The following is a 17,443-nucleotide window of genomic DNA, read 5'->3' as shown; positions in this document are numbered from 1 at the left end:
AAATTCATCCCTGATCAGCATTAGTAAGAAATTGAGGGTCCTCAACAAGTCAACTAAAGCTAATTTTGAAAAGAACGTTGCCAAGGATGCCAAGGATAACCATAAGGCCTGCTATGGCTACGTCAAAAACCTAAATGGCAATGCTCAAGTCTGTTCTGAGCTAGTACAAAATGGAACAAAATACACTGACCCTTCTGACATTGCCAACATCTTGGCTGACAGGTTCAGTGCAAATCCCACCCCCTCACCACCTACAGGGCCTATTACCATTCCAGGGGATTGTGTAAGTCCAATTATTACTGATACATTGGTTAACATGGCTCTATCTAAAGCTAAAAACACTGCCTCCATGGGACCAGATGGTGTCCCAGGCTGTGTCTTACGCGAGCTCCAAAAGGAATTAACCCCACATCTTAATACCCTGTTCAGTCTCAGCCTCTCCACAGGATATGTGCCCATAGAATGGCGCATGGCAACGGTGGTCCCGCTACACAAGGGTGGGGCCACAACTGACCCTGGGAACTACCGACCAATAAGCCTTACCAGTCTTATCTGTAAGGCTATGGAGCGAATCATTATGGAACTCATAAATGGTGAGATTGGGAACCTCCAGTCGCTGGACCCCACAGAGTTCGGCTTCGTCAAGGGCAGATCATGCCTCCTGAACCTAGTGGATTTCTTTGAGACAGTTACTCAGGCTATAGATAAGGGAAAGGAGGTACACACTGCTTACCTTGACATTGCTAAAGCATTTGACACCATTCCCCATTCAGGTATTATTGATAAGCTCACCAGCCTGGGCATAAACCCTTATGTCACAAGATGGATCGCAAACTGGCTCTCAGACAGATCCCATAAAGTAAGAGTAGCGGGATCTATGTCCGAATCCAAACCAGTTAACAAGTGGTGTGCCTCAGTGCTCTGTCCTGGGGCCCCTCCTGTTTGGCATATACTTCTCAGAAGTACAGGCAAGCACGGAAGGGCTGTGGCTGACTAAGTTTGCAGACGTCTGCAAACTGGGTGCTATAATAGAGTCTCCGGCTGACATGGAGATCCTCCAGAAGGGCCTAAATGAGACTGATGCACGGTGTCAAAGCCATGGTCTCAAGCAAAATGCAAAAAAGAAATGCGTAGTAATCCCTTTTGGAAAAAACAGAGTACCCGCAAACTACAACATATGAGGTAATCCCCTGAAATCTGAAGAAGAAATAAGGGATCTAGGGACCCAAGTAGATAGTCAGCTTTCCTTTGATAACCATGTTGCCAAAGTGGTTAGAAAATCCTTCTATGTGACCCATCTGATCACGAAAGGGTTCGCATCAAGATCTAAGGATGTAATGGTGCCCCTCTACTCTTCCCTCATCAGACCCATTATTGAGTACAATGCACCAATTGGAATGTACCTGGCTAGACATCTCCAGCAGCTGGAGAGACCACAGAGGTACCTAACCAAGAGGATTACTGGCCTCAAACAGTTGCCCTATGCAGCACGATTGAAAAAGCTAAGACTGTTCTCTGTTGCATACCGCTTTCTCAGAGGCGATCTCTGTCTAATTTACAGAGCCATCTCCAACCCAGAATTGTTGAACATGCTCCATCTTAGCAAAACAAAATCTACTCGAGCTACATGCTCTAGGGATATAAACCTCAACACAACAATGAATAGAACATGCTGGTGGGATAGATTCCCTTCACAGAGACTTCCCATACTATAGAACAGGGTCCCAATCTACATAAGACAGAGCCCCTCACTATCACTCTTCAAGAGGAACCTTGATGAGTGGATGGGTAACAGAAAGTTCACACCGGGGATCACACCAGCAGCACTACTAGATAGGGGCCAAGGGTACTAGCTGCTAGTACAAGGGTCTAGGGAACTACTAAAGGGGCGGTGAATACCGCACAACGTGGCTGGACTAATATATGCCTTTGGGCTGATAGCCAAGTACCAACCTATGAACCTATAAATATAAATGAATCAGGCAAAAATAGCTATTTCCAAATATGTATATTATACTGTATAGAACTCCTGACTCACCTTGGTAGGTTCTGCAGTATGAGGAAGTCTGCACCCTAGTTATGTTAACAGTGTCCTGACATTTGCAAGTGACCTCCTCTTTGAGTAGCTTTTTACCCTGTATTTTACTTATTTAATAATGCCTTGGCATTTGCAACTGCCTTCTTCTTTGGGTAGCATTTTAACTGACTTAATAAGACCGGACAGAATGGGTAAAGACTTTATTTCAAAAGGAACCAAATTTTATGTTTGCATTTGTAAGACTGAGCGTGACCTCGATGAGCACTGTAGTGCATGCTGAGGGATGTATAGAATCATAATTGATGTTATTTTGGTCATCTGTCTGCAATCTGAGAGATATGTTCAAATACATTACTAAAGGGCTCTAAAATTCATTTACATCAGGCTTTACATACCATTTCCAGCTCTATTGCATAAAAACAGTCCCTAAACTGTATTGATTAGACTATATTATACAAACACACACACACACACACACACACACACACACACACACACATATATATATATATATATATATATATATATATATATATATATAAATATATATTTATTGACATTTGATTACGGGGAAAGTCCAACTGAGTAGAAGCCCATCTTCAGCAAATGCCCAGGGAAAAAAGCTCCAAATTATTACAAAACATTTTAAAAACAATAACTTTACAATCTTCAAAAATAATACAAAAAATGTCTGCAGTTTAAATAATTATAAGAAGTTACACATAAGTAAAAATATTGGTTAAAATGTATACAAGTTATGACAGCCATTTACTATTTAGAGAAATGCTTGACAATTTGTAGAGAAATTAAAGGCAAGTTAGTCTAATACAAACAGGAATTGCAATACGAAGTGATGGAAGAACAGGCTTATGGTATATTCAGAGAGAATGTCAGGGAAGCACATTTGATAGCAGTAAGGAAGTAAATGAAGAAGGGAGAGTGAGGAGTTGTAAGGAATGAAAAGGTACTTGTTCACATTTAGGGATATAGTTTATCCTGGTGTTGAGCAAGAACAGAACCAGAATTTAGTTAGGAAGTCTTTCAGAGTGATTTTGAAAGATGGAAGGGAGGATATTGACCTGATGGATACAGTTAAGGAGTTACAGGCCTTAGCTACCTTGTACGAGTACAGACAATGCCCAGCAGATTTGATAGGTTTGTAGACTGGATAGTAATGACTGACTGGGAACATAGTTGTGTAGAATGTTTTTTAGGGCTGGATGGGCAGGTGGATGCAGGATAATTTCGTATGTGGTGAGAAGTTGTGTATATGTTAATTGATTAGGCAGTTCTAACCACTTTATGCTTTTTAGTGCTATATAGTGGTGGGACCTGAAAAGGGCATTTGCTGCAAATTTATCATTGTTCAAGTTTAATTTTGGTAAAACCTGGAGGTTACTAAAGATAGAAGCATCATAAAGAAGTGTGGGGAGAAGGTCAGTAGTGACAAGTGTAGTTTTAGTTGCTTAGGTGAGAAAATTTTTGGCTCTGTAAAGCATCCCTAGTTTTTGATGAGTTTTTCTTATGCAACTTTGTATATGCAGGTCAAATGTAACATTATCATCCACTATCATCCCTAATAATTTGCTATGAGACATGACTTCAGTGGTTGTATTATCAACAGAGAGCACTTTAAATTTTGTTTTTTCATGAAAGAGGTGTTTGGGGGGAAAAGTAGTAATTTGGTCTTTTTTGGGTTAAGCATGAGTTGTACATTATGAAGCCATGTTTCAGTGGCTGTTAAGCTTCCTGATTATTTTTTTTTCGAGGCGTACTATGTTGTCAGATGTATCTGCGGTGGTGCAGCGGTAGCGTTGTTGCCTCACAGCAAGAGGTTCTCCCGTTCGATTCTCAGCTGAAGTGCAGGGAGTGCCTTCTGTGTGGAGTCTGCATGTCCTCCCTGCAGCTGGGTGGGCATTCAAAAGACATGCGTAAATGGGCGTGCCTTCGTTGAAGGTTGGACGTCGAGCTGGCACCTTGGCGTTCGTGAAAATCTTATTGCCAATCATTAGCGGACCGGAGTTCTGCTGTGGCGACCCCTAACCGGGAAAAGCTGAAAGACAAACAACAACTATGTTGTCAGATGTGCAAATAAGAGTGGAATCACCTGTGTATTACATAAGAGTGGCCTGTGTTGGTGAAAATGTTAAAGAGGAGAGGACCAAGGATAGAGCCTTGTGGTACACCGGTGGTGACTGGGAGGTAATGAGACAATGTGAAATGCCATTTTACTGACTGATACCTATTGGACAGGTAGCTTTTGAACCACAGAAGGGTGGGTTGAGAGAGACCTTGTGAGGACATTTGAAGAAGTTTGCTGTGATAAACTGTGTTGAAGGCTTTAAATATGTCTAGAAATAAGGAAAGACTAGTTTGCCATTATCTCTGGCCTTATTGACAGTATCTATATAGGTTAGAAAAGCAGTCCTAGTACTCTGGGAAGGATGGAAGCCATGTTGTTTAGGGGATAGGAGTTTTTCCTGCAGGAGATAGTCTAGCAATTGTTTTTGAATACATTTTTCAAGTATTTTGTTGAGGGGAGACAAGATTGCTATAAGTCTAATGTTACTAATGTCTGTTGAATTTTCTCCTTTATGCAGAGGGATAATGTGTGACTTTTTCTAGAGAGAGGGAACATGGGATTCTTGGACTGACCTATTTATAAGGTTTAAAACAAGATAGGAAATGCTATTGGTTGCTATTTTTAGGTATTCGCTTGGATGGTCATCAGCTGAAGAAGAGCACAGCTTAAAAGTAGTTTTATATAGGATGTGGGCACAGGTTTGAAGGTGAAATTGGATGTGGTGATATGTGGCTGTTGGACAGGGCTGGGATTAGATATTGAGGAATCCATGGTTAGAGATGCTATACCATCTATAAAATAAGAGTTGAACTCTATTGCAGTTTTGAGTGGTGAGTTAGCAGGTGAAAGAACTATGTTGAATGTTTGGCCTGGATGTAAGATTTCTTTAATGGATGTCTAGACTTTTGTTTACAGTTGTGTTTAGTATTATTCTGAAAGTTATTATAGTATAATTTTTGTCTTCATCTGTTTGCTTTTCAGTATGATTCCAAAGAATTCTGAAGTTTTCAAGATATTGAGGTGTTTTATATGTTTGCCATTCTTTCTATGCTTCTTCTCTATCCCGCATTAGTATTCTGCTCTTTTTGTTTTTAGTCTATTCCTTCTAGGAGGTGCAAGGCTAGTTAGGATATTTAGAAAAGTTGTATTAAATTCATTTACAGCATCATCTAAGGGGAGAATTTTTAGGAAGTTCCAGTTAATAGATGATAGTGTAGTAATGCACATTTCTGGGTTAAACCTAGAAAGTTTGTATGTTGTTTTATAAATATGCTGTTTAACTGGATGCGTGAGATGTCTGGTCATATAGACTGAGAGATGATCAATGAGAGAGTCTGACATTGTACCTTTGGTGGTGTATTTGCTAGGGTCTAATACCGGGATCCAGTCTAGTAGGGGATTTAATGTCTTTCATATAATGTGTGGGGTTCTTAATTAGTTGTGTGAAACCATATACGTTCATGTTAGACATAGGGGAGTTAGAGTTTATGTCCAACCAATTCCTATTCACATCACCTAGTAGTATGTAATATTTTTTTTCTTATGGAAATTTTATGGATATCCAATCTGAGATATCTTCCAGTATAGCTGTATTGTCACCAGGAGGGATATAAAGGACAGTAATACATATTTGTTTATACTTGTTTATTTTGAGGAAGTAATAAGAAGCTCTGCTGAACTGAATTTTGGTATTGGTTGCTGTAAGGGGAAACGTAGTAAGTGTTGAGAAATATTAAAGTAATATCACCACCTTTCCTCTTTATACCATCATTATAGATGATATTATAGCCAGGAGGTATAACTTCAGAGACATTTATAATGGGTTTAAGCCACATTTCAGTTACATTGAGAACATCAGGCTTATGTTGGGTAATCCAGGCATGTAGCTCAGCAATTTTCTTCGGTACTTACATATTATCGCAACCAGATTTGTAAGCTGGTAGATATTGCTGCTTGAAAAAATTTTCTCTCATTTAAATGCAAGACTGAAATCAGCACAGAATTTCTGTCCAGTATAATGTTACATAGCTTTACTTCCATTGCAATAATATGTAAGTACCGAAATCTTAAATAACACTTAGGTACAATCAAGGAAAACAAGGTGCTAAGAACTATAAAGTACAGTAGAATTTCTGACCTGGTTTACAATTGGGGGGGGGGGTCCCTGAAATGCATGCTTGCTAATATGCCAACCAGTGTTATAAAAAAAAAATGTTTCCATGGTGTGAAGGCCAAACCACATGTTAAAAAATATAATGTCCGTTTTAAATTACACTGACATGAGTAACAGTAATGTGAGTGGGAAGAGGGAAAGAAACTAAACTGCCCGTAGGGCTCAGTCAGAACCCAGAAAATTAGTAGAGGTACGGAAGCAGAAGAAAAGCAGAAGGCATACGGAAATCCAAGTACGTTTTCATAAAATAGCAGCTATTCAGTTCAAATGGTAACATACAATAATTGAACTCATTGCACATGAAATAGTTTTAGCCAAGGACAGCAACTCAGCCAATTAAAAACAATTCAGACTTCAAGTAATCCTTTGAACAGTACAACTGCAGTTCATTCAATTGAATAGTGCGTATGTAACTTTCACGGTTGTTTAACTTCCTGAATGTAAGACCAAAAAACTTTCTTGTTGTTAATAGAGACGTTAAATTACATCTTACGCTAATTCTCACACTCCTTTTCAGGCCAACATAAGTATTAACGTAACCGCAAAAATGTGGTTGCGATAATACGTAAGTACCTTTTTTTCTTATGCTTCTAACATTTATTGCAGTCAAAATTAGATCACCATGGTTGGGGATTGGCTGTTGTTTGGTTAGAGAAGTGTGTGGGGGTGAATTATCTTTTTATTCATTGTGATACACGGGGCCAGGATTAGGGTGCATATCTCCTCCTAGAAGGATTTTAGCATATTGGGGAATTATGCTTACTTGTTTTCTGGAGAGGATTCTTGCACTTAATTTTGTTTTGATTTGAGTTGAAGTGCAGTAATCATTCTATATTTGGAATAAAGGTGTGGGACAATATTAAATAGGTTTGTTGCAATGTGTGGAGAGTATAAAGAAAGGTATGGCTAGGTGGTTAAGACAGAGTTGGAGAGATGTTGAGAGATATTAATCAGTCATGGTAGGATGAAAGATGCCACAATATGGGGAGAAGAATAGAAGATAAGCTGAAGAGAAGCATAATTAAGTACAGAAATCTGTATTTTATAGATGTCAGGAAGTGGGGAAGTAGCAATGAAGAAGGAAGATTCATTGATGGTGGATTCTGAAAACTGGTAGAGAATAGGTAAGGAGAGCAGTATTTTCTATAAAAGAAGAGAGTTAGGTTGTCCTGATATCTTGCCTGGAATGTAAGGAATAGAGAGGTATGAAAGGTTAGAGTATAATGACGTAGTCAAAATAAGAAGAAATGAAGGTTTAGTTGGGAAAAAGAAAAGATACAATGTGGAATAGATAGGTACTGTTGGAGTGTTGTGGTTATGAACGGATATAGTGCAAAGCAGTATGGGAGGGAGAAAGCTGAGAATAGGGCTAAAACTTAAATGGAGATAGGGAAGTAGGAAACAAGAAACAGAAGTGCAATTATGGAAGTAGCGAGGTGTTTTGGGGAGGGATTTGGAATAACAGTCACAAGTGAAATGTGTATGTAGGAAGCAAAATGTTAAAGTAATACAGGGTGGGTGGGAATTGAGGGTAGGGTAGAGTAAGGGCGCAAAGCTTAGACTAGCAGGCTTCCCACCCTCAGTTCAAAATTTAACTCAGAACTATCAGTTTATAACCCGTACAAAGCAATTAACAAAGAGATACAAAGTAAAACAGGTTTTCTGTCATTTCCTGAGGCTAAATATCTGGAATATGCAGTATAGTCTACTGGTTAAGAAGCAGGGGACAGCGGCCAACTTGGTGAGAGGTCCTTAGAGTGCACTGACTATTTCAAAGATACTTTCAGTCACAGGGCAGGCATGAATTTGACTGAGTAAAGTTAGTACACAGCAAGGTTCTTCATGTTTAAATATGTTTACATTATACAATGACAAAATTCTCAGTAATCTTGTAGGAGTAGGACCTTTTGGCAGAGCTGCTGTAGTATCAAGGTCAGATATAGTGACTGCAGACTATTATACAAGGATAAAATTCTTAGTAAACCTGTAGGAGTAGGGCCTTGTGGTAGAATTCCTGCAATGTCAAGGTCAGATGCAGTGACCACAGACTATTATATGAGGACAAAATTCTGAGTAAAGTTGTAGGACTAGGGCCTTGTGTAAGAGCTATTGCAGAATTGAGGTTGGATGTAGTGACCACAGGCTGTACTCTATGAAGGAAGATCATGACTGAGTGAAAGTTAAGAAGACTCTTCTTAGTTGAACATTCAGCCAATACAAGCAATCCACTAGATGATCGACATTTGCCCTTTCTCGATTGTTTTACAGTCTTGGAGTTAGTATATACAAGTGGCAGAGGGTGTGGGGGGTGCAGCCTGTTACCTGGGGGAGATTGGAGGCTTGGCCCCTGAAAAACATTTTTTTCATGTTTTTATTAAGATATTTTCAGGTTTGATTTTCTTAGACCAATGTTTTTATGTTCAACATTTTAAGTGTTTGATTATGTGTATCACACACACATGCGAGCACAAGCGCATACACACAGTTGGTACAGTACAGAACTAGAATATAAGTGATACAAACAGTTACATTATTATTCCAGAATACCATAAGTTACCTGGCACTGACTGAAGAGATAGGGATGCTGTTTGCCTGCAGTTTGTTCTGGGTTGAGCCATTGTAGAGCTGATGCTTCAGGACAGGCTTCATAAAATATCTCCACTACAGCCTGCTGTCCCCTGAAATTGTTTATAGAAAGGAAAGAGTTTCAGACCATGAACAAACAGGATAGCACTTTCAGCTCAAGGCCAGCTATCACCATAAAATGCAACACCTACATCTAAATGACTTTTATTATGGTGAACAATAAAAGGAATTAACAGACAAGAAAGTGTACACTTACATATCTACCATGGCTTAGTGGTGCTTCATGTTGTGTAGTGTGTGCAAGGTTCGGGGTTCGAGACTTACAGAGGTGTTTTGGGGTTGGGAGGATGGCCTAATGGTTAAGGTGTTTGCCTTACAAACACAAGGTACAGGGTTTGAATCTCACAGGGGATAATTGGCTAGGCTTAAAACGGCTCGCAAGGGCAGTTAGCCTAGTACTAATCTATGAATCAGGTATTTCTGGTAAATACTAGGAGTAAAGTAGACAAAACCTGCAAGGCTTGTGTATAGATCAGGTAAATGGCTGAAATGAGAAAAAGTTCCTGCTGTTTTCAAAGTTTGAAGCTGGTGTTGAGCAGACTGCAGACAAAAATATTACTTTACGTTTACTTTCCCTGATGTGTGAAATAGTTCCATACAAAGAAAACATTTAAAATTAGCAGAACAATGAGCAGAGACTTAACCAGATAATTCAAGAAAGATCCTCATTTTTTATGCACCCATTTCTTTTATTATTCATATTTACAGGGAAAACAGTAATGACATCTATTAAGAAATGTAATGTAAGTTTTCAAAAACATTTGACTTCAGTTTTACGGACATGAAAGAAGCCAGTGGGTAATACTGAATTTGAATGGCTTGAGGGCTAATGCCCAAACAAGCAAATTTACAATTACCATTGTTCTGTCCATAAAGATGTGATCTATAATGAGTTTAAAGTCTCTCCTTTACAATTAATATTTTAATGTTTCAAGGACAAATTGATTTCTAAGTATCCCCTTTAAACTGCAGAGTAATGTCACTCAGTGTTACTGAGCTCATTGCTAATGTAGCAAATTAGCTGTTTGTCTCCTGCTACATTTTGTGACAGAACTGCCACAATAATCCCTACCTCAAAAGCATCAGTAAAGATAACAAATAGTTTCAAGCAGTCCACAGCTATTAAGATGGGTTTTGACTACATGCATTTCAATTTCTGAAATGCTTGGTACGAAGCATCTCTCCATCTGATATTGTTGTGATCGGTCAAGGAACATGCTACAGAGGCAAAGTCAGGGACAAACTTACAAAAATAATTTGAGAAGGCCAAGAAGGCATTAACCTGATTTATTGCACTGTGTCTGGGTGAGTTCCATGCTACGTCCGCCTTTTCATCTGAGCATTTTCTATCCCACCCCCCCCCACCCCCATAACAGGCTTCCACCATGTCTTTATTGCACTTACCTGGATTTACTATAAGTCCTCTATGATGCAAAGGGTTCCTTGAAGAAAATTACTGCATTATCCAAACAGGCTACAAATATCTTCCATGGTAGTTGTACGTAACCTATCCATGAACCTCTGGAGTTTCACTAGTACTCCATTTATACCAGATGAAATGACACTATAGTAGAACAGACCATCTAGAGTGGTAAACCACTCAGTCTAGAAATTTGCCAGCTGTCTTTAGTTAAGGCGAAAGTGGAGAAAGAAACCTGGCCTTGCCTAATTTTTCACTTTTCAGCCACTCGAGATATAAGGTATGATTCAGATTTGAAGATGCTGCTTAGTTTTTAACGTCATTACAAAGTCTTATAGATATAGCAGTCCTAGGAACCAGTACAGTGGGGTTATTCCACTCACTTGAGGATTCTTCTGTGACCCCAGGCTTGAACATTTTCTGTAGCTTTTCTTTAGCTCTTAAGCATAGGATTCTGGTATCAGGTATAGTTTCAGAGCCTTTTCACTAGGCACAGTTTCAGTGCTTTGTTGGGTTACATTGTTCCTGCCAAGCAAGTCTGAAAATGTATCTCTGTTCCCCAGTACAAACTCTTTAACTTCTTGTATTAGAGACACTGATAGGATTTCACCTGTCTTCACTTCTGGACATGTTGTGTGCACCTTAACTTCTTTGGATTGCATTATTACTGACCATGTCTGTGCTTCTTTCAAGGTTTCAGAATATTTATGCAGTATATCTGTTTGGGTTTGGCAGCCATCATTCCAGTGTTCCATTACTTAGCTATCTTTTCCCAACTACCATAAACATTGTTCAAACCTGTCAGCATATACGCTATTTTCTTCTTTACTTCTACCATAATTACAGATAGTTTGATTTAATTTAATTTTGTTATTTCAACTCTTATTGCACAAATGCTGATAGCCACTTGCTAAACAAAGCAATATAGTCTCACAATGAAAACAGACTTAGCATGAGCGACAGTAATCTATCTTCTCTGCCCTTGAAACTCACATTCATAGAAAATGCATCTGGCCAGTAGGGGGTTAAGTGTTCCTTTAGGCTGTTTCAAACCATGTGTCTCCTGCATACATTTTTAGGATCTTGCATAAATACATGTGTTCTTTGACTCCCCTTCCTGATTGTACTAAATTATATTCCTTGCTCAATACAGCACCACTTATGACAGTGTGCTTAAAATTTGTAGTTTTGAACATTTTCCAGGAAGCAGGGAAACAATGCATATGAACCAATAATGACAAAACTACGCATTTCAGAATATGTCAACCCTAAAAGGCCAGTCAAACTGCTGTCATTATAATCCAGCTTCAGGGGTCATTATAATCCAGCAATATCAGTCAATATGCACAATCTCTGCAGAAGTAAATGTCATCTGAATAATTTCACATTAAAGAGAACTGCAACTAATGAACAGGTTGCTGCTGGCAAACAACTTTGCATTTCAGTGCTTCATCTACCAATTCAGTGCCTGCTGCCCTTAAAGAATAAATTACCTAGGTTACATTGAAAAATTGATATGCTGGTAATATGCATTAGGGAATGGCTGGCAAACTAACAACAGTTTCATAGTTACTAGAGATATCCTCCAAAGGAGGACACACTCAGGAGTACAGTACACTACCCCCAATGTTGAATGGTATTGTCAGGAATTGGGAAGAGAACCCACAGACTTCTACACCAAAAGCAAGTGTGCTACCTGCTGCACCACTGATACCAAACAACACACCTATGGAATTATGACTGATATTGATAGACTGTAAACCTCAGTGATTTACAAAAACAACAAAAAATAAATAAAATAAAATTAAAGGAGACCTAGTAGTTGATACGGAAGTTTAAGGCATTTGCATGCCAATAGTTAAGGTTCGGGGTTTAACTCTGAGCAAAGACACTTAAGTGCACAGCCCCCTAACTGGGACATTTCACACAGACATTTATGTACATATATATATTCACCAAACATAGCCTACACAATAGTGGGTGCAACTAACACCAGTTTACTTTAGCAGTAAAGACAGCCCTTCCTGACCTCTAAATTCAAACTATTCTGAATACTATCATCATGCTGACTCTTGAATCAGTACACCTACTCTGTTTATGCTGGTCTGTCACTAAAATTATAGCTGCTGTGATCATTTCTAACACAATCACTCCGTACATATCTGTCAGGCAATATACTGTAATTTCAAAAAATGCTGTGTGTCCTGCATAAATATCCTGCAGGGGCACTAAGTGCCATGATTATGCTCCCAAAATGAGAAGAACCCAAACTTGTTATGCACATTTCTGACATCAGTTAACTTTTGTTAAGCACAACTAAGTTCTGTTAAGATCAGGTCTTATGTTTGGGATGTATAACAGATAGTGTCAACTGTCAAAGAACAGCAGTATAAGATGAAACAGCTTTAAAAGCTGCTAGATCACTCTGCCACACTTAGAAACTGTGAAGAATGAAGACCCAAACAACTTTTAAATCAGATTATTCTTCAGAGGCACACTTCATTTCTGCCTGTTGTCTAACAGCGCTAAAGTGGTTTACTGACTTTTAAAGGTTATAAAAGCCAGTAAAACAGTTTGTGCTCTTACACATTTCTTTTTTCCCTTTTTATTTTGGTAGTACATGTAGCAGTTAACAAACAACAAAGAATTATGATTGGGTCTCACCAGTCTTAACCTTTATCATGTGTTCTGAACATTGATGCCAAAATTCACCTGTTAAGCTTCATTCTCAAGTTTTATTTATTGGCATTCTTGCCTTGAACACATAATAAATTTTTATAATCAGCGATTCGATCATAAACTTCTATACAGAGGTTTATTCCTACAAAAATATAAATTATCCTTATTCTCACTGTATACAGCTACTTCAACATATTTGTGATTTTTTTCCCCTGAGGTTTGTTTATTGTTAGCTGTCCCCCACCTTATGGCGTGAAGGTTTTTTTCCCATGTATTCTGTAGCCTCCAGGGTGCATGAAGTGTCTCCAGTATTACAGGATAATTATATAAGTTAAAATGAAGAAGCTAAACTACATATATATGGAAATGTACAGATGGTGCAGACATTCTGGTGTTTGTGTGTGGTGGTCAGCAGGAAGTTAGTGGATTACAGAGGTTAAAATCTACTTGTTCCCTTTCACTAGGAAGAGGTACTCTGTTCCACTAGAGCAATGCTAATAAGGGAAAGCAATACCAGCTTGGAGTGATTTCTAAGGACTGTAAATTAGGACTGTGGTATTAAAAAAAAAGAAGAGGAATGGGAATTATTGGTCTCTGGCAGAGACTAAGATAAAAAATATATTAATATAAAATCAGTATGTTTAATCTTACTTTGTGGAGCTTTTCTTCTCAGATGCACAAGTCTTGGGCCTAGCTGGTCCTTCCCAGTTAAGTCCCAGTTAAAAACATGGATAAACCAATAAACAAATGTTGAATGGTGTAGTAAAAGAGTACAACTATAAGAGATTCCTTGGAAAAATGGGATAACGTATGATGAAGGCACCTTTAAAACAAATCTAGATGTTTATTGGTACTATGCACAGCATTTCTGACAGGATCACTTTGCCTGTCATTTGGATTTTTAGCATATCAGCACAATTTCACACCATTTATTTGTCAACTAAGGATGCAATTTGCTGCATCTAGGTCTGTTACTTATAAACATAGACATTTTAGTGTAGCCAATTATGTAGCCAAGCAATCAGCAAATTTTGGGGGGATGAGAAGAAATTAAAGTTCCCAGACAATACCCACACAGGCATGAGGAGAACGTGCAAACTACACAGAGACCACAATTGATTTATATTCCTACCAATGTATTACACACTGGCACAGCATGGCATGTACTATAGTGTTTTACTTTAATTACAAAAAATGCAAACATCACACATAAATATAAGGACAGAGGATGAAATCCCTCTGTTCAAACTTCACAAACCCTGGCAACTATTAATGGGTCAGAAAGTCTTGCACTCACCTTCATCTCTCACCTCACATCCATCATCTTACCTTTCCATCTCAAATGGAAGAGTAATATCCAAAGCGCTTCCTTTAAATGCATGTTTTGCCCCAAGAGAAAATTTGGCTTCTTGCCCATTAGTAATAACTCTGTGTATAGTTAAGTCCTTAGTATCTAGTACCTGAAAAAAAGTAGATAATGTATGTTATAATGTACACAACAGTAATGAAATGTAGGTACAATAAATAAAGGCTGCAAAAATGCTGTCTTCAATATCAAACTAATATTTTTTCATTTTGTTATACTGTGTATGTTGTCATGCTGTTAGCTGTTTGAATATATATCACTTTTAACGGATGTCCTAATCCTTCACACCTACCCAAGAGATTATGCTTTTTTCTTTCTATACATTTAAGAATGTTCAATTGTCTGTGTTTATAACCAGCATGTTTCTGATTTTTCACTATTTCTTGATAAGTTTGATACAGTCGATTAAATGACATCCACTGACTTGTTGAGTTACACGTTTGGTAAGGCATCAACTCACTATGCACAATAGGTCAAAAGTTCAACCCAGTAAAAAAATTGAAATGTAACTGGTTTTGTCAGGGCAAGCCCCCTACACCCACATGTGGGATACAAAGCCTCTACACCATCTAAACATGCATATACAACCTCACGGTTACTCCAATATGAAGAAACCTGTAATTGGTGAAAAACATGAATGACTGCTGGGGCACACTTAGAAACAACACCGGTATCGATTTCATATGGAAAACAGTGACCACACAGAGCCTTGTCCAGTGTACATTTCATGATGAGTACAGAAGGCCAATTAAATTATATCACTTAACAATTTACCATGGACCTTTATGAGCTGTCACTTTGCTCCAAATATCATCTTTTTGCTGCCCAAACGTTTATCATCTTGACTGCTTCAGTAATGTTTCCAGTATATATATTTCTTTGACACTTTATTTTTTATTTATTTATTTATTTATTTAACATTTGCTTACCGGGAAAGCCTGACTGGACTCAGGTCCTTTTTCAGCAGTGGCTCGGGGATAAAAGCTCCATGAGTAACAGTAAATTTTCATGCACACATTACAATAATCAAAAAAAGCATAAAGTAAGCAAAATGTAGTATACATAAGAACATACAAATTTGTTACATCCTGACAACAAAACCGAGGCTTTGAACATAGCTAGTACTATTTGTAGGTATGACTTATGTCAAGATATAAGGTTAAGACAGGTTGGTAGGAACAAAGGATTAAACACCGGGGAAGATGTTGGATAGGGTTTAGGGTGGCCATGGTGGTGCAGTGGTTAGCGCTGCTGCCTCACAGCAAGGGGTTCTCTGGTTTGATCCTTGGCTGGGGTGCCTTCTGTGCAGAGTCTGCATGTCCTCCCTGTGGTCGCGTGGGATTCCTCCGGGTGCTCCAGGTTTTCTCCCACATCCCAAAGACATGCTGTAGGTTGATTGGACACTCTAAATTGGCCCTACACATGTGTGTGTGTGTTTGTGTGTGTGCCTTCTGTGGAAGGTTGGACAGAGGGCTGACAACTTGACACCGTAAAACTCCATTGCCAATCATAAGCAGACAGGTGATCTGCTGCGGCGACCCCTAACCGGGAAAAAAGAAGGAGAAGTTGGATATGTTTTGTGTATACTGTGATGTACTCACGAGAGGTTAGTACAGGAACATAGCCACTTATTATTATTAGGCTGTAGTCACATAATATTGTTTACTTGTATTTTACATTTTGTTATTTTATTTTGTTAGTGTAATCTTGCTTGTTGTCTCCCTGGCTACATGCACATATGCAAATAACAGCCCTCTTGCACCTCTGATATCTTTGTTATACCATACTTTCAGTAGAGTGATCCATATCTTAGCATTACCTTCTTACGTTTGTGGTAAACTCTCTAAAGAGATATAGGTCCATAGGCTGGTACTAGGCTAACTGCCCTTGTGGGCCATTTTAAGCCTAGCCAAGTACCTTATGAGCGAATCAAACCATGCACTTTGTGTCTGTAAGGTAAACACCTTAACCATTATGCCAACCTCCCACCTACCTCTTTGTGTGTAATTATGAAAGATACGTTCTATTAATGTTGAGCTCTGTGTATACTTTTTTATATTCACAGCAATGTGGTACAAATACCCACTGTTCAGTATGAACATTTGTTACAGAACAGCATCCTGCTCTAACTTTGTGAATTTTCTGTATTGCTGAGCAGTAGTTTATACTTTCTTTTTGTTTCATATTTATTGCTGCCATAATTTGCTTTAAGTGTTATCCGGGTACAAGCTAAAATGATGCCAAGGTATAGACCCATTTGTAGTAAACAGACACACACACACACACACACACACACACACACACACACACACAGACACACACACACACACACACACACACACACACACACACACACACACACACACACACACAAAATACTAAATGTGAATGAATGTTGAGTCAAGTATTCATGTCCACTAAGAATAAAGTGAGGATTAAATTCATATGTTTCCATAACCAAAAGTAATAAGACAGCAGCAACCAACAACCGCTGTCATATGCACCTAGAATGATGCAATAAAAGGTGCAACATAACCTAGATCCCAAGATATTGACTCATTTATGATTGTCTCACACAAGTATGATAGCAAATGAATAAATCTCCTGGAAACAACATTCTGAAAGAGTTTAAAAAATTTTTTTTTGGGGGGAAGCCCCCTACTCACCCTTATATGGGCAGCTGCACCCCCAAAACCTATAAAGACTGACCCATTACAGGGAAAGAGGAAATCACTGATACACTAACAGTTTGACTTCCCAGGAAAATGCTGGGTGGTTGCAATCTAGTAATCGCACAAACAAGAGTCAATAAGCCTGGCTCCCCATCATCTTCATGGCATTTTTAATATATTTAAGGGGGTAGACATGTGATTAAATTCTACTATTTTTGTGTGGTCATAAGAAACACTACAGTTGATAATACTAAATAAGAATCTAGAAAGAAAGGTGTTTAATTTCTGTTGCATGAAAGCTATACTAGGAAAAGGTATGAAAAAGGTTTTGAGACAAGCCATCCCAGATGTCTAAAGCAAAAAAGT

The 17,443-nt window shown here is 38.5% G+C and overlaps 1 protein-coding gene across 2 annotated transcripts in view; it reads right to left on the bottom strand.

Moving 5' to 3' along the window:
* LOC122815270 (leukotriene A-4 hydrolase-like) overlaps positions 1–17,443 on the bottom strand; it is a 231,259-nt gene that overhangs the window by 187,189 nt on the left and 26,627 nt on the right. For both annotated transcript variants that reach the window (XM_044087624.1, XM_044087625.1), the window contains 2 exons: positions 14,369–14,499; positions 8,852–8,972 (listed from right to left, as the gene is read on the bottom strand). In XM_044087624.1, coding sequence (XP_043943559.1) covers positions 8,852–8,972; positions 14,369–14,499 — 252 coding nt within the window. The remainder of the gene's footprint in view (positions 1–8,851; positions 8,973–14,368; positions 14,500–17,443) is intronic.

The sequence above is a fragment of the Protopterus annectens genome, chromosome 11.part0 (genome assembly GCF_019279795.1).
Source record: "Protopterus annectens isolate FY-2018-M chromosome 11.part0, PAN1.0, whole genome shotgun sequence".
Taxonomy (NCBI): Eukaryota; Metazoa; Chordata; order Ceratodontiformes; family Protopteridae; genus Protopterus; species Protopterus annectens.
The sequence above is the reverse complement of the archived record's forward strand: the minus strand, read 5'-3'. Positions and strand labels throughout refer to the sequence as shown.